General features: G+C 38.2%; 1 protein-coding gene across 4 annotated transcripts in view; it reads right to left on the reverse strand.

The window, feature by feature from the left end:
- The window catches only part of PAN3 (poly(A) specific ribonuclease subunit PAN3), a 164,330-nt gene that overhangs the window by 109,364 nt on the left and 28,301 nt on the right, over positions 1 to 26,665 (reverse strand). For all 4 annotated transcript variants that reach the window (XM_032150570.2, XM_032150572.2, XM_032150571.2 and 1 more), the window contains exons 2-4: positions 18,590 to 18,711; positions 16,454 to 16,520; positions 15,080 to 15,150 (exon numbers count right to left, since the gene is read on the reverse strand). In XM_032150570.2, coding sequence (XP_032006461.1) covers positions 15,080 to 15,150; positions 16,454 to 16,520; positions 18,590 to 18,711 — 260 coding nt within the window. The remainder of the gene's footprint in view (positions 1 to 15,079; positions 15,151 to 16,453; positions 16,521 to 18,589; positions 18,712 to 26,665) is intronic.

Consider the following 26,665-nt stretch of genomic DNA (forward strand, 5'->3'; position numbering starts at 1 on the left):
AAAAATGTACTTTCAACTAGACATCTGAGAACCTACTTTGTATCAGGAACTGTTCTAAGTATTTGAAACACAACACACAGCTTATCAAAGACAGATTAAAGGCTAGGAGGTTAACAGAAATGTAAACAAAACCATAACCCACTGTGATATAACAATGCAGAAGTAATTATGTATGAATACAGCAGAAACAAAGGTGGCTTCACAGAGAAAGTGAATGCCTGAGTAAAGTTCTGAAGGAAGAATAAATGTGCTTAGATAGGAAAATATGAGATGGAAGTATGTAGTATAGGTTAGGGGAAAACTATACAGACATGATGGTGTTTAGAGGAAACCACAACTATGCAGTTCACCATTAGCAGAAGGTCAAGTTTGAAAACAAAAGATGAAGCTTGAATGCAATTTAAAAAAAGTATTGGCCAGGCACGGTGGCTCATGCCTGTAATCCCAGCACTTTGGGAGGCTGAGGCGAACAGATCACGAGGTCAGAAATTCGAGACCAGCCTAGCCAACATGGTGAAACCCTGTCTCTACTAAAAGTACAAAAATTAGCCGGGTGTGGTGGCACATGCCTGTAATCCCAGCTACTCAGGAGGCTGAGGCAGGAGAATCTCTTGAACCCAAGAGGCAGAGGCGGAGGCTGCGGTGAGCTGAGATGGTACCACTGCACTCCAGCCTGGGTGACAGAGTGAGACTGTCTCAAAAAAAAAAAAAAAAGTATTGTTTTAGTGCCAAGCACAGTGGCTCATGCCTGTAATCCCAGCACTTTAGGAGGCAGAGATGGGAGCACTGTTTGAGTCGAGTTCAAGATCAGCCTGGGTAACACGGTGGGATGCCATCTCTACAAAAAATGAAAAAAGGAGCAAGGTATGGTGGCCCATGCCTATAGTCCCACCTACTCTGGAGGCTGAGGTGGGAGCATCGCTTGAGCCCAGGAGGTCAAGGCTGCAGTGACATGTCTCATGTCTCAAAAAAAAATTAAAATAAATAAATAAATAAAAACATATTGTTTCCTAAGCTAAGGAATCTAAGGATCATTCCATGGGCAAAGAAGAAATGGCAAAATCATATTTATATTTTAGAAAGGAAGGTCTGTGGCAGTGTGGAGGAAGAATTGAGGAAGAGGGAGTAAAAGTGGAAATAGGTCGACAAATTAGTGGACTCTGGCAGTAGTCTAGGTTAGGGTTTCTCAACTTCAGTACTACTGACTTTGGATGATTCTTTCTTGTGGGGGGCTGTCTTGTGCATTGTAGGATGTTTAGCAGCATCTCTATCCTCCCACTAAATACCACTAAGCACCAACCACCCAGTTGTAACAACCAAAAATGTCTCCAGATATTACCAAATGTTCTCTGGGGGTAAAAAAACACAACTTCCCTGGCTACGAATCATCAGTGGAGAAAGGAGGATATGAACTTGAGGCAATAATAACAGAAATAGAGAACTAGTGAAGGCTTACTTGTGGAGACATCTGGTAGGTTAAAAACAACTATTGGTGATTAACTGGAAGCAGGTGCTAAGGGAAAGGAAGAGGTTAAAGAGAAAATCAGAAAATAAACAGGGCAAACAGAATTTTATGGGAAATGTTTATTTACTAAAGTTTTTTCAGTTCTTTAAGATCCAAGCCCCTCCCTTCAGAGCAAACAAAAGCACCAACTCCTCTTTCCTTCCGAGCTTCTAGAAATCCTTACCTAGACCAACCTTAAGAACACAGTGGTCCCCCAAAAAAGGTAAATTCCCTTATTGATCCTCTATTCTTGATAGCCTGACCAGTCCCATCTTGCTGGTTATTACGAAATAAAAGCATTTGAAAATGCCATGTCCCGTTGATAACCAGCTTTTCTGCTCTACATGTCTAAGTTAACATCGTATAACAAAATTCCCAATCCCCTTGATATAGTTTGGCTCTGTGTCCCCACCCAAATCTCATCTCAAATTATATTAATAATGCCCATGTGTTAAGGGAGTGACTGAATCATGGGAGTGGTTTCCCCCGTGCTAGTCTCGTGATAGTGAGTGAATTCTCACGAGATCTGATGGTTTTATCACTTACCATGATTGTAAGTTTCCTGAGGCCTCTCAGCCATGTGGAACTGTGAGTCAATTAAACCCCTTACCTTTGTAAATTACCCAGTCTCGGGTATTTCTTTATGGCAGTGTCAAAATGGACTAATACACCCCTTTTCCCGTGGTAAAACATCCAGCAGAGGCCAGGCACAGCAGCTCACACCTGTAATTCTAGCACTCTGGAAGGCCAAGGCAGGAGGACTGCTTGAGGCTAGGAGTTCAAGGACCAACCTGAGCAACATAGTGAGAACCCCCACCATCTCAACCCCCACTCCCGCCAAAAAATTTTTTTAATAAGCCCGGTGTGGTGGTGTGCCTGTAATTTCAGCTATTAAGGAGGCTGAAGTGAGAGGATCACTTTAACCCAGGAATTCAAAGCTGCAGTGGGCTATGACTGTGCCACTGCACTCTAACCTGGCAACAGAGTGAGGCTCTATCTCAAAAAACAAACAAATTGGCCAGGTGAGGTGGCTCACGTCTGTAATCCCAGCACTTTGGGAGGCCGACGCGGGCGGATCACCTGAGGTCAGGAGTTCCAGACTAGCCTGGCCAACATGGTGAAACCTAGTCTTTACTAAAAAATACAAACATTGGCCAGGCGTGGTGGTACGCACCTGTAATTCCAGCTACTCTGGAGGCTGAGGCAGGGGAATCACTTGAACCCGGGAGGCAGAGTTTGCAGTGAGTTGAGATTGTGCCATTGGACTCTAGCCTGGGTGATAAGAGCAAGACTCTATCTCAAAAGTAAAATATCAAAACAAACAAAAAAGCTCAAGGCTTGAATAGAAGTTTAAAGAAAAGGTTTGAAAATATATTCTAGAGTAGCACTTCTCTAACAATAGTGAACATAGAAATCTTCCACGGATCTTGCTAAAATAAAAGATTCTGATTCGGTAGGCCTTAGAGCGAGGCCTAAGAATCTGTGTTTCTAAAGACGCTCCCAAGACTGCAGATGCCCCTGATCTGGTGATCGCACTTTGAGTACTGAAGTTCTCAATAACGTCAGAGAGATCTGCAGAAGAAATAACTAGTGGTACAAACAGAAATTGGAGTCACTCCTCAAAATGAAAAGGGGTAAGAGTTTAAAAATTCAGCATCTCAAGTCCTTGTAGCTTCTTACCCCTTTGGAGCTTGACCTCAACACTGAGAGCTTTTTTTTTTTTTTTTTTTGAGATGGGGTCTCACTCTGTTGCCCCAGGCTGGAGTGCAGTGGCATGATCTCGGCTCACTGCAACCTCTGCATCCTCGGTTCAAGCCATTCTCCTGGCTCGGCCTCCCAAGTAGCTGCGATTACAGGTGCCCACCACCACATCTGGCTAATTTTTGTATTTTTAGTAGAGATGGGGTTTCACCATGTTGGTCAGGCTGGTCTTGAACTCCTGACTTCATGATCCACCCGGCTTGGCCTCCCAAAGTGCTGGGATTACAGGCGTGAGCCACCACGCCCGGCTAACACTGAGAGCTTTTAAGATCACTACTTCTAGCCCTCAAAGCCCTAGCTTTTCCAAAAACCTTTGCCCCATTTCACAAAAGCCAGTTCTAGTGGTTTAGGACTAAGAGAAGTCCACTCTCATTACAAGGGAGGTAAGCCTCTAGACTCACTATGTCGAAGGAAAGAACAGAAGGTAATTTTAGGACACACATGTATATTTTTTCATTCCTTCATTTACTCAACATTTCAGTATAAACCTCTCTATCATTCTTAAAAATAAAATGATCAAGAAGATCTATTCTCTTCTCCCAAAAAGTTCAGAGTGCAGCTAAAAGAACAATCTATAAATATCAGCACTTGTATAAAAAATGTAGTTAAAAGCTACCAAGTAACAGACCAATTTTCAGAGCATAACTCTTTTGGTAATTGCAAAACAGCACCATCTCCAAAATGCCTCACATTATCAGTCACATATTATTACATATCATGGTCTACTCACTAATAGTAAACTAGAGAAAACTAATTGTTGCTTCAGGACAAAAAGTTTCCAATGCCGTGAATTATAAGAACCTCCTTTAAACATCAAAAACATAATCATTGTATAATCATTTCACTATTTACACTCTGAAACAATGTAATTTTTTTCTTTTTCTTTTTTTTCTAGATAGTCTTCTGTTGCCCAGGCTGGAGTGTAGTGGCCCAACCATAGCTAATTGCAGCTTCAAACCCCTGAGCTCAAACGATCCTCCCACCTCAGTCTCCCACATAGCTGGCACTATGGGTGCACACCACCATGCTCCATTAACTTTTAAAAATTTTTTGTGGAGACCAGGTCTTGCTATTATTGCCTAGGCTGGTCTCAAACACCTGGCCTCAAGTGATTAACCTTACTAATCATTAATGGTATAATTTGATATTTAATTCTTATAATTGCAGATATGCTAAAGTATCAGGATATTTAATGAACAGAAAGAAGCTCATTAGGAGGCAGAGGAGGTTGTAAAAAAAAAAATGCAGGCTTATTTTGAAATAAATATATAATAAATCCTAGGCCAGAGGTTTCTCAATCGATGTACCTAAGACCCTTGGGAGTATCAGGAGATAGGCTGCTGAGTTGATGCTGTAAAAGATAATAAATTCATATATTCGTTTAAGCAGTGTCTGAAAAGAGATATTTCATATTTGTATACTACTATTTTTCAAGTTTGTAAAGATGTTCTGATTAATAAAACATAGATCATTTTAAAGTGTCATTTAAATCATTCACTGGGCCAGGTGAGGTGGCTCATGCCTGTAATCTCAGCACTTTGGGAGGCTGACACAGGAGTTCAAGACCAGAGCCTGGGCAACAGAGTGAGACCCAGTCTCCACAAGAATTTAAAAAATTAGCTGGGCATGGTGGTATGTGCCTGTAATCCCAGCTAAGTTGGGTAGATGAGACAGGAGGATCACTTGAAGTCAGAGTTTGAACCAGCCTGGGCAACAGGGCAAGACACTGCCCCTCAAAAAACAAAAATAAGTAAAAAATGAGAAAAATAAATTATATCAAACACAGCAGAACATAATTTACATGTATAAACACATATACACATATTTGTAGCTTCTGCTATGAGTCAGGTCATTGAGGGGGACAAATATTATCTACATAGTAATTTAAGGAAGTCTACAAAGCAGTCTTTACTTATGTTCTTAAAATCTCAGTGTTACAAAGGGATTTTATGCTACCAAAAATAAAATCAGTTGGAAGATCTTGCTATGCAAGGGCACATTCAATTTCTAAAGAACTGGAACACCAACTGCAACTTCTTACACCCTTGTGTTTTAGACTGGAACCACAATATGTACCAGATATAAAGAAATAAAATAGCATGCCAAAGTTATTAAAATATTTTGAGTGAAAAAAATTGTTGTATTTTTTTGAGACAGGGTCTTGCTCTGTTTCCCAGGCTGGAGTGAAGTGGTGCAAACATGGCTCGCTGCAGCCTCAACCTCCTGGGCTTAGGTGATCCTCCCACCTCAGTCTCCCACGTAACTGGGACTACAGGTGTGCACCACCAAGTCAAGTTCATTTTTGTATTTTTTGTAGAGACAGTGTTTCGCCATGTTGCCCAGGCTGGTCTCAAACTCCCGGACTCGAGTTATCCACCCACCTCAGCCTCCTGAATTAGTGCTGGAATTAAAGGCGTGAGTCACCTTGCGAGGGCTTTTTCTTTTTAAAGACGGGTCTTACCATGTTGCCCAGGCTAGTCTCAAGCAATCCTCTTGCCTCATCTTCCCAAAGTGGTGATATTATAGGCATGAGCCACCATGCCAGGCCAGTTTCATTTTTTTAAACAAGAAAGTTATTTCCATGATAATCTATCAATTGTAATGAACATTAAAATTTTCTATCAATTTCAGTCCCTTACCAAACGCATTTATTATATTAACAGTCTTGTTCTGTTGCCCAGGCTGGAACACAGTGGCCCAATCATAGCTCATTGCAGCTTCAAGCCCCTGAACTCAAACCTCCCACCTCAGTCTCCCACGTAGCTGTCACTATGTAGCTGCCAGAATGTCTACTGGCTTCTTAGCAAAAGGTTTCCATTTTATTTAACTTGCATGTGTATACTTTTTCAGAAATGAGTTTTATTATAATGGAATTTAAACAAAGATGGTAAATAATGAAAAGTAGTCTTGTACATAATGAAACAAACTTTTAAATTGCAGATCATAAGACTATAACAATAACTACCATTTGACAAGTACAAGGCATTATAAACACTATATCCATTAATGTATTTAATTCACATAATTCTGAGACATAGCGCCTATTTTATACCAACTTTACAGATGATAAAAGTAAGTCTGAGAGGAGGTTAAAATAACTTGCCTATTATCTCAAAATTAACATAAGGTCGGGTTCCAACACTTGTACTCTTAACTATAACATCTCATATCCAACTCAAAGAAATCAATTCCACATTCTGTAATACTCCTTAACACATTACAATCTTAATGTCATTCTAGCTAAACCTAAGATAACCAAATACAAATACCCAAACGAAGAAATCTTTTTGTATTTAATTAGCATGGATGGAATCAATGAGAACAGATAAAGACTTCATTCAAATAACTAGAATTTAAAAGTTCTCCTTCCCCATTTTCAAAATACAAGGACAACAAATCTTGGGAATAAAACAGAGTTGGGGAAAACACATGGTTTTGGTTACATTTAATTTGGAGCTTAGGCTAGCATGTTTGTGGATGAGAATTTTTTTTTTTTTTTTTGAGACACAGTCTCGCTCTGTCGCCCAGGCTGGAGTGCAGTGGCTCAATCTCGGCTCACTGCAAGCTCCGCCTCCTGGGTTCACGCCATTCTCCTGCCTCAGCCTCTCCAAGTAGCTGGGACTACAGGCGCCCGCCACCACGCCCGGCTAATTTTTTTGTATTTTTAGTAGCGACAGGGTTTCACCGTGGTCTCAATCTCCTGACCTCGTGATCCGCCCACCTCGGCCTTCCAAAGTGCAGGGATTATAAGCGCGAGCCACCGCGCCCGGCCGTGGATGAGAATTTTAAGTTCACCTTTACTAATTCATTCCCCATACCTACCTCCTAGGAAAACAGGGATGAGCTATCATAATGCTAGGCCCCTAAATATCAGCTATTACACTCTGCAAATAGAATGACCAGAGTGTAAAGAAGCCAACCAGCTAACCTTAGAATGATCTACTAGTTTGTAGGTTCAAGTGATAAATGCACCATGGTTTTACTTAAACTACCATTACTGTGTATAAGAACTCAAAATCTTCAAAGCTATAAAATTAGATGATGAGTACAGCCAACAGTATTACAAACTGTATATAAAAGGCATACAAAAATTTCAGTTCACGTTTAAATATGATAAAGCATCAAACACCATACTACCACACACACCTTTTAAAAAAAGGCTTCCAAAACAAACTCATGAGAGCTCTTTTTAAAAATCAATCAACAGAACAAAATTCTCCTACAATCATGAATTTGGAAGAAGTTTTCTTGATTCAACAAAAACAAATGGTCGCTGCACACAAAGTGCCAGTCAAAATAAAGTACAGGAAGTACATGGTTGAACCTCACACTTGTTAAAACAAAATTTAATCTGTTCTTTCCAAAGTACATCTTTATCTCAACCCAATCCTGGAAACTCAACCACGAATACTCTTTACTTAGCAGGAAAGGAAAGTCAACCCTCAAAGTCTTTCTCTATAAGAACTATCATATTTTTAGCAAGTTTCAATCTAATGTTACTTGTATTTTAAGAAAAGAATAGACTGACCGGAGATAACCAACAGGAAGAACATTCAAGCCTACCAGTTAAAAAGCAGAGAAAAGAGAGAACACACAGCCATTTACTAAGGGAAACTGATTACTAGAGATCATTCACAACAAAAATCACAGTGTATTCAAATTAATCATATAAAAACAATGACGGCCCTTTATATTCGAATTACTAACTCATTAGATCAGAGATTTCCATGTTATTTTAACAAAAATTGGCTTAATATTTGGCTATTTTAAACATAGTATGAGAGAAACAGAGTAAGCATGACATTTCAAAACTGACAGCATAAATTACTTATGAAATTCAAGACCAACAACAAAATGGAGGGAGAATGTAACATCTGATAGAAGAGATTTACATCTCTAATGTACAAAGAGCTCTTACAATGAATTTAAAAAATAGCCCAAGAGGAAATGAGCAAAGGACATAAAATTACACTAATGACCAATAAACATAAAAGAGAAGTCTACAACACCATCACATTTTAATGAAGTTTTTTGCCTGTGAAATTACAAAAATATTAAAGATTTTTATAGCCCAGTGTTTTCAAGACTGTAGAAAAACCAGCCCCTATTAGTTGGAATATAATTTGTGCTACATTTCTGAAAAGTTGTCTGTCAATTATAAAAAATTCAATTGTCTATTCTTGCCCCAGAAACCATTTCGACAGAAATTTGCACTGAAAAAAAATCACTTAAGTGGAAAAAGAAGCAGGCATAAGGTTAAACGATGTTTTATCTCCTCCTCTCCACATTACCAGTGGCCTATTTTTCACCCTAGAGTAAACTCAGTCAACTTACCCTTCTCGTATTGCCCTGTGTAATCTATATTATTCTATGCAAATTACTTGATCTCTCAAACTTCCATTTCCCAAAACAGAAAAAATAATCTCTCCCAAAGAACTGCTGACGTAACTAAATGATATGATAAAATATAAAACATTTAATTTATAAAATAATTATTTAGGTTTACCATATTATCTGGAACAAATACGGAAAATCATCATTCATATAAATAAAATCAAGTTTCTATCTATCTGCAATTACATTGCAAGAAACCCCCAATGGATTTTCACATAATCTGGAGGACATGTTTGAGAAGCTAACGGGAAGAAGTTTCTGTGAGGAAGAAGGCAAAAAATTAATACTGGGGGAGGAGGAGGCCTGAACATCTCAAAGAAAAGGTAGACATCCTCAGAGCAGCCACAGAACCACGTTTCCAGAGGACAATTTTAGTACAGCCTGATCCAGAATGAGTAGCCAGAGATAGTTATTTAACAACAGTTAACAATTAACAACAAAGTTCGAAATTTGACCAACACCATTTATTACCTACTACCAGTAATAGTCACCACTTCTGTGCCAGGCAACATGTCCCATTTAGTCCTCAAAACAACCTTACTTACTAGGTACCACATTCTCATTTTGCAAATGAAGAAACAAAAAGGTTTACTAAGTTGAAGACACAAAGATAATCAGTGAAGCAACATAATTCAATCCTGACTGCCTCGCATCTAACTCTAAACCCTAAAGCCTTAACCACTATCCAATACTGACGTGTTACTATCATTCCTGCTGTTTGTTCTTTGAGAAATTAAAATTCTCCAAGAGGCTCTGAGCAAGCTATAAACAGGAACCACACATGGGTGCCTTCCCCATACCCCGAACTTGGACTCCAATAACTGTGTCAGTTTCCATAGGAAAACATATCTCTAAGCCTAAAAGCTCTCCTTAACTTGGCTTAGGCTGAGATGGCACACATTCCCTCCTCCATCTTGACAAGAGGAGGTGAATGAATGTTTAGTGATTTCAGAGCATAACAGTTCTGAGGGCATTAATTTGGAATTCTCGCCACAATTTTCCAGAAACATTACTGAACAATACTCAATGGGTAAAAGACAATGATGTGGCTTATTAGAAATCTAAATACCAAGTAAAACATTATTTCTTTGAGAACATAAAGAACCTAAAAACAATAGTTTTACAGATTAAATTTAGATTACAATCTCCTTTAAAATTTAGTTATTTTTCAATGTCTTCTCCATTTTCTCCTTTTCTTTATTTTTTCTGACATCAATACTTGATTCAATACGCAAAAAAGGCCTAGCCTAACCATCAGAAGGATTAAGATTTACATTCCAAATTGTCTATGCTATATCAGATTAATTTCTCCAAATTTACTTTATCTTTCTCCATAAAAGAACTCTACAGTAAATATGCTCTAGTCTTTATTATTCCACATTTTCTTGCCTAGAATAGAAATAATGTAAAAATCATTTTTTAAAGACTTTAGAATAGAAATGCTATAAGAAAACTTTTCAATGTCACGTTAATCAGAAAACATAAAATATTTATCATCAGTAAGTTTTGTAACAGAGAGAGATGGGTGCTCTTAAGATAAACAACAGTGCAAAAGGGAGACCCAAGCTAGGTTCAAACAAAGAAGAAAGCAGAGAAAAGTACTGCTGGTGAATTTTTCTCTCAAGCAGAATAATCCAGAACTGTACCACTAGCAACCATATCTCCTCAAAAATAAGCTATCAGCAGATGAACCAGCCAGCTCCCTTCGGTCCCACTTCCCTAGTCCTAACAAAAAGCTTTAAAAGCAAGAACAGAAGAAATAAACATGATACTTCGGAAATCTTTGCCTCCTAACCCCAAAGAATTTAACTTGTTATTAAAACTTAAAAAAATGTACAGAAGTTAAAATCTGTTATCTCAGTATGAAAAATATAATACAAATATCTACATAAAACCACATATTGACTGAAACATACTAAAGTAAACCAAAGAAATATAAACGACGGGTATCCGACCCTTTTTTGCTTTAATAAATGGAAGAAGTAGGGAGAAGCTGAATAAAAATGTGACTAGGTGAATAAAAAAAGGTGAAGGAGGGCAATAGCCCAGAAAGATATAAAGGGAGAAAGCCAAGCATGCTAGACACCAATTTGAAAGATTTCTCATTTTGCTTAGGATTTGCCTCAGTCATACATGGTTGCCCTACATAAAAACTTCTATCTTAGCAAGAATCATCAGCAAGATATCATAGCACTGAATCACTTCATTTATGAATATCTGTATTCCAATATCTAACTCTGTTGTAAAGATATTTTGTTCCCAAATAATTTCTCATCGGAAATTTTAATGCTTGTCTAGATCACATTTGTGATTCACAGTGACTCTCAAAACTACTTCTTTTCATAACAGTGGTCAAATTTAATTTTATCTATCTTGCTATTAAGGTTTACTCATGTAATAATCTCTTGTATATTAACTCCTACTTTTAACAAACCTCAAATAATGGTTACTTTTTCTCTCTATAAAATTAGGCATTCCTAATGTGACAAATAAAAGAAAATCAGTGCTTCTCAAATATCAAAAAAGATTACTTTTTAAAAAATCTCCTATAAATCACGGTCCTACAATTTTGTAAAATAAAGATAAATTACTAGAAAAATGATTCCATATTTGAATGTCACAGTATTATCAAATTGTTATAGAAGTCTCTAGACATTTATTTTCAGTGTTTATCTCCTAACAGACAATTCAGAGACTAGCACTGGTCCCATGACACATTATGAGTAGTACTGCCCTAAGGCGTACATTCTCACCACACAACTCTTCAGGAAGTTTCTCACATAGTTAACAACAATTATACAGCCCAGATATAAGGCTGTGACCCTTCTGTACTTTGTTTTGTTTTGGGCTTTTTTTTTGAGACAGGGTTTTGCTCTGTCACACAGTGCATTAGAGTGATCACGGCTCACTGCAGCCTCCACCTCCTGGGCTCAAGTCATCCTCCCACCTCTCATCCTCCCGAGTAGCTGCAACTACAGGCATTCACCACCACGCCTGGCTAATGTTTTTGGCTTTTAGTAGAGACCAGGTCTCACTACATTGCCCAGGCTAGTCTCGAACTCCTGACCTCAAGTGATTCTTGAGCCTCAGCCTCCCAAAGTGCTGGGATTACAGACATGAGCCGTCGTAACAGACTGTACTATTTTTCACATCCCACATTTTCCTTGAAGTTCCTAAAGATACTAAGGGCCCTCATCCATATTTTCTTGGTTTATCTATGATTCTCAGAATGAAGAAGAATTAGAGTTTACTAAAGCTCCTACCTCTATCACCTGTAAGCAAGTATACCTTTTGCCTAGGTATCTTTGCCTCTATACATTCCTCATCCACAAAAAACCCAATTCAAAACATCTTTTCTCCATAAATTCTTCAGGATCTAGAGAATTTTTTGCTACCTAGCAATCATCAAATATTTAAATTGGCACTAATTAATATGCTGCTGAGTAAATGTTCTCTTGTAGGTTCATGTATTGCATCTCCAATTAGATTTAAGGGAAAAAACAAATTCAGTCCTTCATTTTCAATTTGTCCACACAGCATATAGTAAAACTGCCTACTATAAAAATACCTGACTATTCTGACCCCAGTAAATCACATAATCCCACAGGCAAAAGTTAGCATATCTGGTTCAGAGACTGGCCCAACTGAGATTTTCAGAAAATAATTTACCTCACTAGCTATGAAATAGTGGTAAGCATGGTCTATTTGTTCTACATCATTGTAAAACAAAATACCACTAAGTAATCATGCTAGCCTGCTGAGATCAATTTGGAATTATAATATTCATATAATTTTGAGTTACTTCCACTAAAATTAGTTCGTTAAACATTTTTTCATATGCCTTTAATTCACTATGTGTAATATGCCATACTCCTATGCCAAGAGTATTTCTAATATAAAGAGATTTTGAGATTTGAAATCTTCTCAACTCAACCATTAACAATTTTAAAATATATGCAACCTGTACCCACATAGATTCTAACTATATTGCTCACTACTGGAAAAACTCTCTGTGTCCCTAGATTACACATCATTTTAAATATAAATGGCAAGAAAATATGGTCCTTCAAGCTATATGAATATATGAACCACAAATTTCTAGGTAGAAACTGATATATGGATGCTTTCGATTTAGACAGACATTAAGTTTTAGAGATGAAAGACACCACAGCAACTATGGTAATGATGAAGTCATGCTCTTCATTTCACAGATGGGATGATTACAGCCTAGAAAGTTGGCCATAGGTCACAAAATGGGAGATCCAGGACCTCAAATATCACAGTAGAGTGCTCATTTTTCTATATTAGTCTGCTTCCATTGGATATATTCTAATATCTCTCCAAATATTTAGGTCACATTTCTAGTAACATTATTTTCAAATTTCTAGTAACATTTCTAGTAACATTTTATTGTATTAAAATAAATTATAAAAAGAATAGGTACTATATATTCTCAATTTCTAATAATTTTTAGTATTTTTTCAAAAGTAAATGTCAGGAGCTCTAAATCATATATTTCTACTTTAAGACACATCCCACTAACCGCTTATATTAGAAATACTTTTAAATATTAATTTGTCATTCTAGTTTTACTTTCTACTCATACATCTGAAATGCTAGTTAACTGATTTTTTTTTTTTTTTTGGTCTGAGACAGAGTCTCACTCTGTTGTGCAGACTGGAGTGCAGTGGCATGATCTTGGGTCACTGCAGCCTCAACTGCCCAGGCTCAAACGACTCTCCCACCTCAGCTGCGACTACAGGTGTGTACCACCACATCTGACTAATTTTTTTTATTTTTATAAGAGATGGGGTCTTGGTATGTTATACATACTGGTCTCAAACTTCTGGGCTCATGCAATTCTCCCGCCTTGGCCTCCCAAAGTGTTGGCATTATAGGCCTGAGCCACCTTGCCCAGCCAAGTTAACTGATTATTTTATAAATGAGAAAAAGTCATTAGGGAAATACCTAAGAAAATTTAGACTTTCTGTTTTCCCGTAAAAAGCTCCAGATAGCTTGATTTCCAGGTTGTATTTGCTTTTCAGCATTTTACTGCTTGCTTCCACATTGTTAGGCTTTGTCTATTGTCCTGGGTCTGTTTCTGTCCAACTCTATTATTACACTGCTAATATACAGATTTAGAAACCAAGTATTCCAGTTTATAAGAAAAGTATGTAAAGCAGGAGTAAATTTATCCATGATAAGAGCCTATAAGGAAATCCATTAAATTAAACCCACAGATTTTAATCTATCAATTCTAGTTGCTAAAAAGCATTTTGTAATTACCTTCTCGTTCTCATCCATGTCTCAAAATGGAAATAACATTAGGTACATGAGGTTTTAATATAATTTATATCAGTCCTCATAACTTTTTTTTCTCTTGAGAAAATCTAGTCTTTCTGAATTTTTTAAACCACTTTATTGAGGTCTGGTTGACATGTAAAACGCTACACATATTTAATATATTCAACTCAATGAGTTTGGTTGGGGATAACTATACACCGTGAAGCCATCACCACCAGTCTTCTTGAATTTCATTTTATACTACCTGCTCATCAGATCCTTCTTAAAAGTATCTTAAGTTCATATCAGTTATTCTAAAATTAATATTCATGAGATATATTGAAATATTTTATCTTTATTTCTGAGCTTTAGTTAATTTTATATTTATTACTCTCATTAAATTTTGGGTCTTTCTTCCATTACTTAGGAAACAATGTTATAACTTTATAATAACTTCCACCAAGATTTACAACCTCTTTAACATCTTTAGCTGCTACTGATTCTAACCAAAAAAGACTATCTTCTCTAGATAATTATTAGAATTAACAAGATTCTCATTAAGACTCAAAGGCATCAAACTATTCAACTTGTCACAACATCAGTCCTTATAAAATACTTCAAAAATCCATACATGGTCTATCACTCTAAATTCCAAATAAAATTAAATTTCTAATGTGAAGAGATTTTCAACTTTTTAAATTGTTGGGCCAATTGTGAAATGTTGAAAATTTTAAGTTTGCCTTGTAATAAGGAGTAAATTAGGGAAGAATTTTTGAAATTTGGATAAAGCCATCAAAAAATAAAGTTTAAACATGATTAATATGCTTACAATGGGTCACATTAACAGCAACAATAACATTAAATTAGATGTTATCTTAAGAAAAGAATACATTGAGATAAATAAACTGAACAAAAATAAGCAGGATTTCATCCTTTCACACAAAATCTCTATTCCATGCAGAGATCAAATAAATTTCCACATACAAAAAGATAAAGGATAAACAAAAGGCAGGAAAAACACTAAAGCCCATAAAAAGCTCTCCCTCCACTTACAAAAACATTGACACTATATAGGTAACAATGCCAACATCACTTCTAAATTCCATTTAGTTTAATTCAAGTTTCAATTTCACTTACCTTTCGTCTCTGAGAGATGTTGAGGGCACCAAAGTCATTAAACAAAGATGAAGCAGGTGATGTTAGAGGATCTGAAAGGTAAGTTACATAAGTTTCCACACATAAAACTTGGGTAACCCACAAAACTAATAACTGTTTAACTTGACAATGCCTATAAAATAAAAATCAAATGACACAATTAAACTTAGTACCTAACACACAGTTATGTTCAAATATTTTCTGAGCAAATAAAACACCAACTGGTGAACCAATTTGCTCAAATATTCAAAAGCTATATGGATCAGGATAGATCTATTTGACTAGAACCAAAAGAAAAATCAAATAGAGAAAAAAACCTCTTAACCATACTATTGTGAGTGTGTTTATGAAGGCAGTAAGTTGACCTAAAGTAAATAAAGGTTTATAATCTTGAGACCAAATCTTGGGAAGGATAAAAAGGAGGGTGAGTGGTGGGGGCAGTGTCAACCATGGACTCTGAGAGATCCTGTCTTGGATTTCAACATATCAGCAAGGCTTTAAAACCATTTACTCTACGAACTATTCCATATTTTAAAGTCTATCACCAGATATTTGATATTATTACTAAAAAGATAAAGTAAAATATTAAGTTGTTAAAGACAGAAATAATACATTTTTCAAAATTTATTTATTTCAAACATGAAATCCAAAGATTTTGTAGGTTTAAAATTCCACTACTCTGTAGAAAGAAGTTACAAATAAAATTACATATCTTAATTATTTCTCACTTTACAAATGAGAAGTCTCTGAAAAGGCATGCGTGAGATATACTTAAATATTTATCTTCATTTCTGAGCTTTAATTTTTTATTTATTAATCTCATTACATGTTCTGCTAAATCCTAAAAAATATATTAAATGCCCTTACGTAAAGGAACCTTAAATCTCTTCACAATGTAGTACATATAGACTGCTGCTTCATTTCTCTGCCTTCTTCTTCCTGGTTTTTCAGACTTACCTTCATTAAAATTAACATGAATTTAATATTAAATAACTAACAGTGCAAAGAGCAAGATGTTAATAAAATAGCATGACAAATTTTTTTTATATAACTTATACACTTTTCTTTGATAATAGAGACATGGTCTTGCTATATTGCCCAAGTTGGTTTCAAACTCCTGGGCTCAGTCAATCCTCCCACCTGAGCCTCCCAAAGTGCTGGGATTACAGGCATGAGCCACCACGCCTGGCCTGGAATCTGAATCTCAATAGTTAGATCTGAGTGGGAAGATAATAATTTTCATTTTCTTCTTTATACCCGTTCACAATTTTCAAAATTTCTACAATGGTTGTATATTACTTTTAGAGTAAGAAATAAATACACAGACACACACAAGCAAAAGGGATCAGGTCTTACCATGGCCTGAATATGGTTTGGCACTGTCATTTAGAAGGCTTGGGGAGCTGCTACTATTAGTCATTCTCTGAAAAACAAAATATTTATTTATAACATCACTGAGGAATACAGAAATAAAAGTATCCAACCAATTAAGACTGGCTCTCTTTGCTTCTTCCCCTCCAATCTACTGTTCACATTACTGACAATCTAATCTTCCTGTAAATATTACTGCTTGGATTACAACTATGCAAAAACCACCACATGAAATGAAAATTTTACTCACTACCCAGGTATCTAAAGCCAAAGCTACAGACCTATTTTGAATTGTGCTTCCATAACTTATTAGGCTGGGCAAAACACATAACTAAGTTTCCTTGTCTGTAAAACATAAATTCCAGTATCCACTGAAGAGGGTATCCGTTGACTATGAATAAAATGGGTAAATGCTCTAATACCCTTTCTCAATTTGTACTACCATTCATACACCTTATAGAGCTTACAAAATTAGGTATTTTCTGTTCTCTAAACACGTTCTATGCTTTCTAGACTCACTCCATAGCCTGTATGGTCTCTCCATCCTGTAAGGCCCTTCATCCCATGCCCACAAATCCTTGTCTCATATATAACATCTAACTCAATGCCTTAAAAATTATAAGTTAGGAATTTCTAGCTCTGGCTTTAATTCCAGAGTCCTGAATCTGTTTACTCAACTTCTTATTTAATGTCTGCATAATTTTAAAAGAGAAGAAAAAAGCTAAGTTCCTCAGGTAATTTTAATACAAAAATATATATTAAAAAGTAGCTGAAATTGTGGCTCACAGGCAGTTAAAAGAAGGTATAACTATACATTAAACTAGTTATATTGTTCATAAAACATAACCATTTCTATATATGGCTGTGCATGTTTCTTTATAAACAACCCTTAGAGTGCCTATCTACACGAAATAAGTAAAGGTTAAAATAATTCAAAAAAGCATTGGTTTCATACAGACCCTTAAAATCAGTCCAACTTGAAGTATAAACACCAGGCCAGGAGTGGTGGCTCATGCCTGTAATCCCAATGTGTAATACCTCCTTTGGGAGGCCACGGCAGGAGGATCACTTGGGCAACACAGACCTCATCTCTGCTAAAATTATTAGCCAGGCATGGTGGCACACACCTGTAGTCCTATCCACTCAGGAGGCTGAGGCAAGAGAGGAGTATCACTTGTGCCTAGAAGGTTGAAGCTGCAGTGGGCCATGATTGCGCCACTGCACTTCAGCCTGGGTGACACAGCAAGACCCTGTCTCCAGAGAGAGAGAGGGAGAGAAATGTAAAGATGAATTTCTCTTGTGTTTAAATATCCCATTGTAATAATGGAGAAAACCATCCAGTAGTACATCACAGAAACTAGAAAGGACAATACATTGCCTTTACTATTATGGCAGTTTTCCAATTAAAAACACTAGAATACTTTCCAATTTTATTCCAATTCTACAAAATTGTGCAATATAATCAACAAAAACTAATCTAAACACAAATCTCCTAAGCATTGCATGCAGTCATAAGATAAAGGTGAAAAAAAGAGCCAAAAGGAACAGTGGGGTTAAAAAAAATTCCAAGACATTTTTAATGTAAAATGCCCCAAGTACTATGACTCTAAATTTAACATTTTAAGCATTAAACAAAATAAAGCTAGCACTATGCTTCTATATCCAAAGAATATTCCTGAGAGGACACACAGGAAACTTGTAACCAGTAATGGTAGCTACCTCTAGGAAGGTTAACTGGAAAAGTGATGAGTAGTGACAGGAGGGAGGCCCTTTTGTAACTTAACTTTCATAATACATGTATAATCTGCTCAAAACATAATTTTAAAATTGCTATCACTACCAAGTTTAACTAACATACATACAAAACACACAAGTGAAATTAGTCTCTAACTACCCTCTACATACTCCCGTCACTCTTGCCCCTAACCCTACCAAACCCCCACTTACGAAAGCTCTCATTAACTCCAACCCCATGGGAGATAGTTTGCCTACATTTCACCCATCTCACTGCCTCCTAAAATCTCACCTCCCACTCAACAAATGTAGGAATAAATGAAGACTATATGTCCTCTGGCCCTAGAATAAACTTCATAGTGCAGTATAAATTTATACTAAGGATACCTGCATCAGGGGATATTTTGTGTCTACAGGGCTTCCAAATCCATTGACTCCAATAAAGCTGGTGCTAAAATAGGAATCTGTGAGACTTGTATCAGTTAAAGCACCTCCATCCATTCCTGGAACTGAAAGAGAAGGAAAATTCAAGTATTTAAAATTATTTCAGAGGATGAAACATTGATTTCACTTCTGTGTTTCCTAAGTAAGTTGTATCAAATCTGTCACACTTATTTTTATTTACCAGTTCGTAACAGGTAGGATCAAATAAAATTGGGTTGGCTCCAGAAATCTGTTAAACAGTGCTCAAGCTGACTAATTATTTCCCCCAGAAATAATTTATTTTCTATGAATCACCAAATAGCCCCCAGGCACAATATGACTAAGTTTCTACCACTTGCATTTCCAGTTTCCTCATCAAGTTTTCTTTCTTCAACTCAGTAAAAGGACAACAATTTCTCCTGTGAATCACTGGATGGTAAACAGAAGCAATTTTCTCAAGACTGTTTCTCACAACACATCTTTTGAAACAAACCAGTAGACTCACACTAACTCAAAATTCAGGGGGAACAAATTCTGCAGAGGTAGCAATAGGATGGAATTCAGGAATACTGATAGTTCTCTTTAGAGTTTAGGGTAGGATGATATTGAAGGATTGTAGAACTATTAGGGCACTGAACGGGACACTGTGTCTTAGATGTTACTTCCTAGTTAAGTGCTTAGCATACAGCTATTTTCTAATCTGCTAGTTTAACAATAAGGTGGGCTGCAAGTAGGCTTGCTCTTCTCCAGGCAGTCACTGAGAAACCCCCTTCAACCCCAGTAAGAAGCAAACTACAAAAATGTGGGTAGAAGGGATGTTGGGTCTCTTTGGAAAACAATCTGAGGTAATTATTATTTTCTTCTTAGTTTTTAAAATTTATTTCCCAAAACATCCATAATGAAAATGTACTGCATTTATAATTACAAAAAGTTTATCTTAATGGTTCATATCTTTTAGTCATGACAACTTCAGGATATGGCTGAAGAATATCATCAGAAACACCTAAATATATAGAAAAAGTTCATCTTTAACAAGAAATTAGAAACAATGTGAAATGGGGGAAAAAAAGAACTATTTATTATCTGAAGAATGCAAACCCTTTTAATATCAGGCCCAGAGAGGTATTAAAATGAGACAGCAGTCACAGCCTACTTCCCACTTTGAGCTATGTGCTCATCTCCTGAAACTGCCTGCTATTGCCGTAAGTAGCTATAAATTAACCTAATAATGTCACATTGGACACTGTAACCATCACCCTACAGCTTAACAATGTATAACTGAATCAATGTTATTTCTGTAAGCCAATGAGAATTACTGACACACTTTCACTCCCTGTCCCCCTGTTTTACCTTTAAAAATCCACTACCGCTAATCAGAGGATATATTCAGGGCAACTTGAATCTATGCTCCTGGGTTGCAATCCTCAAGTCTGGCCCAAATAAACTCTCTACTTTTCTTTTGCTTTTGTAGAGATGAGATTTTGTTATGATCCTCAGGCTGGTCTCGAACTCCTGCCCTCAAGTGATCCTCTCATCTCGGCCTCTATAAGTGTTGGGATTACATGGCCACTATGCCTGGCTGACTCTCTCTATATATTAATTTTGCCTCAGCTTCCTCCTTGTAGGTTAACATGTCTAACAACAGAAGAATGATTAAGTAAATCCATTGAAAAATGACTATGAAATAATTCAAAGTCATGGTAACTAATGTCCAGGATATGTTTAAAATATTTCAGCAAAATAGAACTAAAATAGGAGGACAGACAAAATAAGACTGGGAAAATATCAATCATTGTTGAAGCTGGGTGACAGGGATGACACTATCCTCTCTACTTTTATCAAAGTTTAAAATTTTCCATAATAAACTGTTATAGAAAATGATAATAAAGACTAAATAATTTTTTTTTTTTTTGAGACAGAGTCTCGCTCTGTCATCCAGGCTGGAATGCAGTGGCGTGATCTCGGCTCACTGCAAGCTCTGCCCCCTGGGTTCACACCATTCTCCTGCCTCAGCCTCCCGAATAGCTGGGAATGCAGGCGCCTGCCACTGCGCCCGGCTAATTTTTTGTATATTTAGTAGAGTCAGGGTTTCACCGTGTTAGCCAGGATGGTCTCAATCTCCTGACCTCGTTATCCACCTGCCTCAGCCTCCCAAAGTGCTGGGATTACAGGCGTGAGCCACCGTGCCCAGCCAAGACTAAATAATTGTATGTGTCTGTGACACTGTGAAAGAAATACATATTTCTTTTGTCTTCATCTATAGTTCCTGGTACAGAGCTCCTAAAAAAACTTCTTTCCTAAGTGATAGGTGCTAGGAGCATCTTTTGTTCAAATATTTGGTGCTGGGAGCATCTTTGGTTCAAATATTTGGTCTCTGACCTCAGTTCCTAACACAAACCTCCTAAATCCCTTGGAATTTCCAGGGTGATAGGAGTAGCTTTTGTTCTAATGAGGTGACTTTTGTTAGGTACCTAGATGGGAGCTGTTCACCAGAAAGACCAAGCCCTGATTACAAGTTTGGATCTTTCAGCCCTACCCAACCATCTTCCAGTGAGGAGAGAGGGGCTACAGGCTGAGTTAATAATTTCCCTTGCCTGCAAGATGAAGCGTCCATAAAAATCCCTCAACTGTGGGGTTCAGGGAGTTTGTGGGTCGGTGAACACATTTATGAACCAGGAGGGTGGCACACCCCAACTCCACAGAGAAAAAAGATCCTTGTTCTATCTACCTTTTCATCTGACTGTTCATCTGTATCCTTTGTAATAAACCAGTCAAGCCAAGTGTTTCCCTGAGTTCCATGTGCCATCATAGCAAATTATCAAACCTGAGGAGGGGTCGTGGGAACTCCCAATTTGTAGCCAAGTCGGATAGAAGTGTGGATAATCTGAGGACCTGCTACATGTCACCGGTATCTGAAGTGGAGAGCAGTCTTGTGTGACTGAGCTCTTAACCTCTGGAGTCTGCACTAACTCCAAGTAGTGTCATAATTGAATTGTAGGACACCCATGTGGTAACCAGAGAATTGGAGAATTGGCTGGTGTGGGAAAAAAACTCCACACTTGTGGTGTCAAAAGTGTTGTGTGAGAGTGTAGTAGAGAGAAAACAGGAGCAAGTTTTGTTCCTTTCTAGTGTAATAACCATTTACAATGTGAAATGAAAGGGGAACACATTTTTATTTGAGGGTAACGATGTGTGCTTACACATACACACAAAAAAATGACTAAATATGTCAAAATGTTAACAATTTTGGGTCATGTGGTTAAAAGGAAGACGTTCAGCCAGGCGCGGTGGCTCACGCCTATAATCCCAGCACTTTGGGGAGGCCAAGGCAGGTGGATCACCTGAGGTCGGGAGTTTGAGACCAGCCTGACCAACATGGAGAAACCTCATGTCTGCTAAAAATACAAAATTAGCCAGGCATGCTGGCACATGCCTATAGTCCCAGCTACTCGGGAGGCTGAGGCAGGAGAATCACTTGAACCTGGGAGGCAGAGGCTGTGGTGAGCCAAGATCGCACCATTACACTCCAGCCTGGGCAACAAGAGCAAAACTCCATCTCAAAAAAAATGAAAAAATAAATAAAGACGTTCGTCATTTATCTTATGACTTTCTTTACAATGTAGTTATTTTCACAATGATGATGATGATGATGATGATGACAGAGCAATCCATAAGGGGAGAGGTTCCTCCATTCCTTAAGGCATCTACTCTTCACATTTTCCTAATAAAATAGAATGGTTACTCCAAAATAGAGTACAATTATAGAGTAAAATTGTTTTCTAATATAGCATTTTTATTTTAAATGCTTTTCACTTCAAAGGCTTTTATTATGTTTATTAATTTCAAATCCAATTTTCTCTTTTCACATTTTGTACAAGCCAACAGAACAATTATTGAATATGCCAAGAATTCAAATATCTATGGTCAATGTCTTGTCTTAATAGAATTTTTAATTTCCTCGAAAGCAAGGTCCACTGCACATAAGCAAAATGAAATATTGGTAAAATTAATGAATACTAAACTGTTGTCAGAGGACAATAAAACCACCTTATAAAGTTCCCACCTTTTAATAACACCTTATCATTAAGAAATAGAATTTGTCCCAATAAACACACAAATTTCTGGTAGTGATTTTCACTGTATTAACACTGGTATATATATTCCTTTCAGATACACAACTTTGATAGAAGAAGACTTATGCTTCCTAGCAGAGGAAACACCTGACTGGACTTAACCAAAACAGGGGTAGGTGGCAAGGGAGTGCTGATATGGCCAGTAATCAATGGCTAAAATTATTATTATTATTATTATTATTTTGAGACGGAGTTTTGCTCCATCGCCCAGGCTAGAGTGCAGTGGTGTGATCTCAGCTCACTGCAACCTCTGCCTCCCAGGTTCAAGTGACTCTCCTGCCTCAGCCTCCCAAGTAGCTGGGATTACAGCCGCCCGTCACCACGCCCAGCTAATTTTTGTATTTTTAGTAGAGATGGGGTTTCACCATCTTGGCCAGGCTGGTCTCAAACTCCTGACCTCATGATCCACCCACCTCAGCCTCCCAAAGTGCCGGGATTACAGGCGTGAGCCACTGCACCGGGCCTAAAATTATTATTTTTTAAAGTAAACATTCCACACACACATATACTTACATTTGACTTTTCTTGTTTTGGAAGGGAGAAAAGAGGAATAGATACTTGGATTGCAGTTAGGAAAAATCGCTAACAAATGACACATTATTCCATCCTATATAGATCATAAATATATTAATTTTTTTAAATTACCAAGAACAGGCACATATCCAACCTACTTCACCAGGTGTTCAAAGAGAAAATACAGCCAGGCGCGGTGGCTCACGCCTGTAATCCCAACACTTTGGGAGGCCGAGGCAGGCAGATTACCTGAGCTCAGGAGTTCATCTGAGACCAGCCTGGCCAACCTGGTGAAACCCTGTCTCTACTAAAAATACAAGAATTAGCTGGGCGTGGTGGTGGGCACCTATAATCCCAGCTACTTGGGAGGCTGAGGCAAGAGAATCGCTTGAACCTGGGAGGTGGAGGTTGCAGTGAGCCAAGATTGCGCCACTGCACTCTAGCCTGAGCAACAAGAGCGAGACTCCATCTCAAAAAAAATAAAAAATAAAAACCAACAAAAAAAATGAGAAAATGCATGTAGAATACTTTTAAATTTAAATTACTTAAGTGTAAAATATGTGAGTGACCTCAATTACCAAGAATATATCATCAAGAATTTTTCAGTCCTTCAATGCTTTATTTTTGCAAGCTACTTTAAGTAAATCTTACACTGTTTCCATGGACTAATAGTTTGCAATTCACTTTTTTTTTTTTTTTTTTTTTTTGAGACAGTCTCGCTCTGTCGCCCAGGCTGGAGTAGTGGCGTGATCTCAGCTCACTGCAAGCTCCACCTCCCGGGTTCACGCCATTCTCCTGCCTCAGCCTCCAGAGTAGCTGAGACCACAGGTGCCTGCCACCACACCCAGGTAATTTTTTGTATTTTTAATAGAGACGGAGTTTCACCATGTTAGCCAGGATGGTCTCGATCTCTTGACCTCATGATCCGCCCGCCTCAGCCTCCCAAAGTGGTGGGATTACAGGCGTGAGCCACCGCGCCCAGCACAATACACTTTTTTTTTTTTAAGAGAGTCTCGCTCTGTTGCCCAGGCTGGAATGCAGTGGCACAATCTCGGCTCACTGCAACCTCTGCCTCCCAGGTTGAAGCAATTCTCCTGCCTCAGCCTCTCAAGTAATTGGGATTACAGGCATGTGCCACCATGGCTGGCTAATTTTTGTATTTTTAGTAGAGACAAAGTTTCACCATGTTGGCCAGGCTGGTCTCAAACTCCTGGCCTCAAGTGATCCACTCGCCTCGGCCTTCCAAACTGCTGGGATCATAGGCGTGAGCCACTGTGCCCAGGCTGCAATTCCCTTTTCCATAAAAGCTCTATTGCCATCTGTATTAAAGGTTTATTATTACTTCCCTAATCTGAAACCAGAAACGCTCCAGAATCTGAAACTTTTTGAGTCCCAATGATGCTCAAAGGAAATGCTCACTGGAAGATTTTCAATTTTTGATTTTCAGGTTAGGGATGCTCAACAAGTAGGTATAATGCAAATAATTCCCAAATCCAAAAATATTTGAAATCCAAAACACTTCCTGCCCCAAGCATTTCACATAAGGTATACTCAACCTGTAGAACTATTAATTACATCTCTGTGTGCTATGGTCTCAATGTGTCTCCCAAAATTGATATATTGAAACTTAATCCACAATGTGATATTACTGAAGTGGGACCTTTAGAAGGTGACTAAGTCACAAGGACAGAGTCCTCATGAATGGCATTAGTGCCTGTATGTAGAAAAGAGGTGTAAGGTGAGGCAAACTTTCAAGGGATAAACTAGAATATCTGACAGGATAAATCACTAAGCAAAGTGTTGAGGATGCTATATTGCTTCTCTTAATTGCTTATAGTAATATGTGAGAAATGAATTAAAGATTTTTTTGTTGTTTGTTTTGTTTTTTGAAGCAGGGTCTCAGTCACCCAGGCTGAAGTGCTCAGTCACCCAGGCTGAAGTGCAGTGGCGCAATCTAAGCTCACTGCAACCTCAGACTCCTGGGTTCAAGGAATCCTCTCACCTCAGGCCCCCAAATAGGTGGGACTACAGGAATGAGCCACCATACCCAGCTAATTTTTTTTTTTTTGTAGAGACAGGGTTTCACCATATTGCCCAGCCTGGTCTTGAACTCTGGAGCCGGAGTGATCCGCCTGCCTCAGCCTCCCAAAGTGCTAAGATTACAGGCATGAGCCACCTCACCTGGCCTAAAGATCAAATTTACAATCAAAAGGGAAGCAGGACTTAAAAATTTGGAAAATTCTCAGCCTGGCTAGGTTGTAAAGATTAAAAATGGGTATTGGGCCGGGCACAATGGCTCACACCTATAATCCCAACACTTTAGGTGGCCGACATGGGCGGATCACCTGAGGTCAGGAGTTTGAGACCAGCCCGGCCAACATGGTTGAAACCCCATCTCTACTAAAAATACAAACATCAGCCAGGCGGAGGCTGAGGCAGGAGAATCACTTGAACCCAGGAGGTGGAGGTTGCAGCTAGCTGAGATTGTGACACTGCACTCTAGCCTGGGCAACAGAGGCTCTGTCTCAAAATAAAAAACAGGGGGTGGTATTGGAAGAGAGTACCACAAGCATGACCAAGCGACCTTTTGATAAGGAGACTGACCAGCCTGGGCAACATAGCGAGGCCCCATCTCTAAAAAAAAAAAAAAAAAAAAAAAAAAAAAAAAAAAAAAAATTTAAGATAAAAAAATTAAATAAAATAAAAAGGTAACGAGATTCATATAGACACAAAGAAGCAGCTGATATTCATCAAGACAACGGAAGAATGAACCTAAAGACATTTCAGATTGCTACTCCCCACCACAGGCCCACAATGGCAGAGCCTTGGGCACAAAACTGTTTTCTAGGGAGAGGCCCAGTTGCCCAGGGTTGCCTCACATCTCTGCTCCCCTTATTCCCAAGCAAGACTCCCTGACTACCCCCACTGTGGCCCAAGTGAGGCCAAGTGCAGCTCAGGCCTCCACTCTGGAGGGCAAAAGTGGGCACAAGGGGTAAACCTTGGTGATGCCCACATGGTGCTGACTCTTCAGGAGTGCACTACACTCAGACGCATAGCTATTCCCACCTAGATTTCAAAGGATTCCTCAGAAAGCCTCAGGGGCTAGATAGAGAACTGCCAAAGGGGCAGGCTGCAGCAGAGCTTTTACCAGGGTTATGTCTAGTGAAGTTGTGAAGGCGAGGCTGCCCCCAGAGACCTCAGAACTGTGCAGCCACCAGCATGCAACACCAGCCTAGGAGAGCCAGAGGCTCCAGACTCCAAACAGTGAGAGTTGCATTAGGGGTTGCCCCAGATAAAGCCATAAGGGCATGGTTCCCTGAAGCCTTCAGGACCCATCCCCAGTTCCAGTGTGTCCAGAAGGCAAGAAAAGGAGTTAAACAAGATTATTCTCAGG

The sequence above is a fragment of the Hylobates moloch genome, unplaced genomic scaffold, assembly GCF_009828535.3.
Source record: "Hylobates moloch isolate HMO894 unplaced genomic scaffold, HMol_V3 SCAFFOLD_4, whole genome shotgun sequence".
NCBI classification, from domain to species: domain Eukaryota; kingdom Metazoa; phylum Chordata; class Mammalia; order Primates; family Hylobatidae; genus Hylobates; species Hylobates moloch.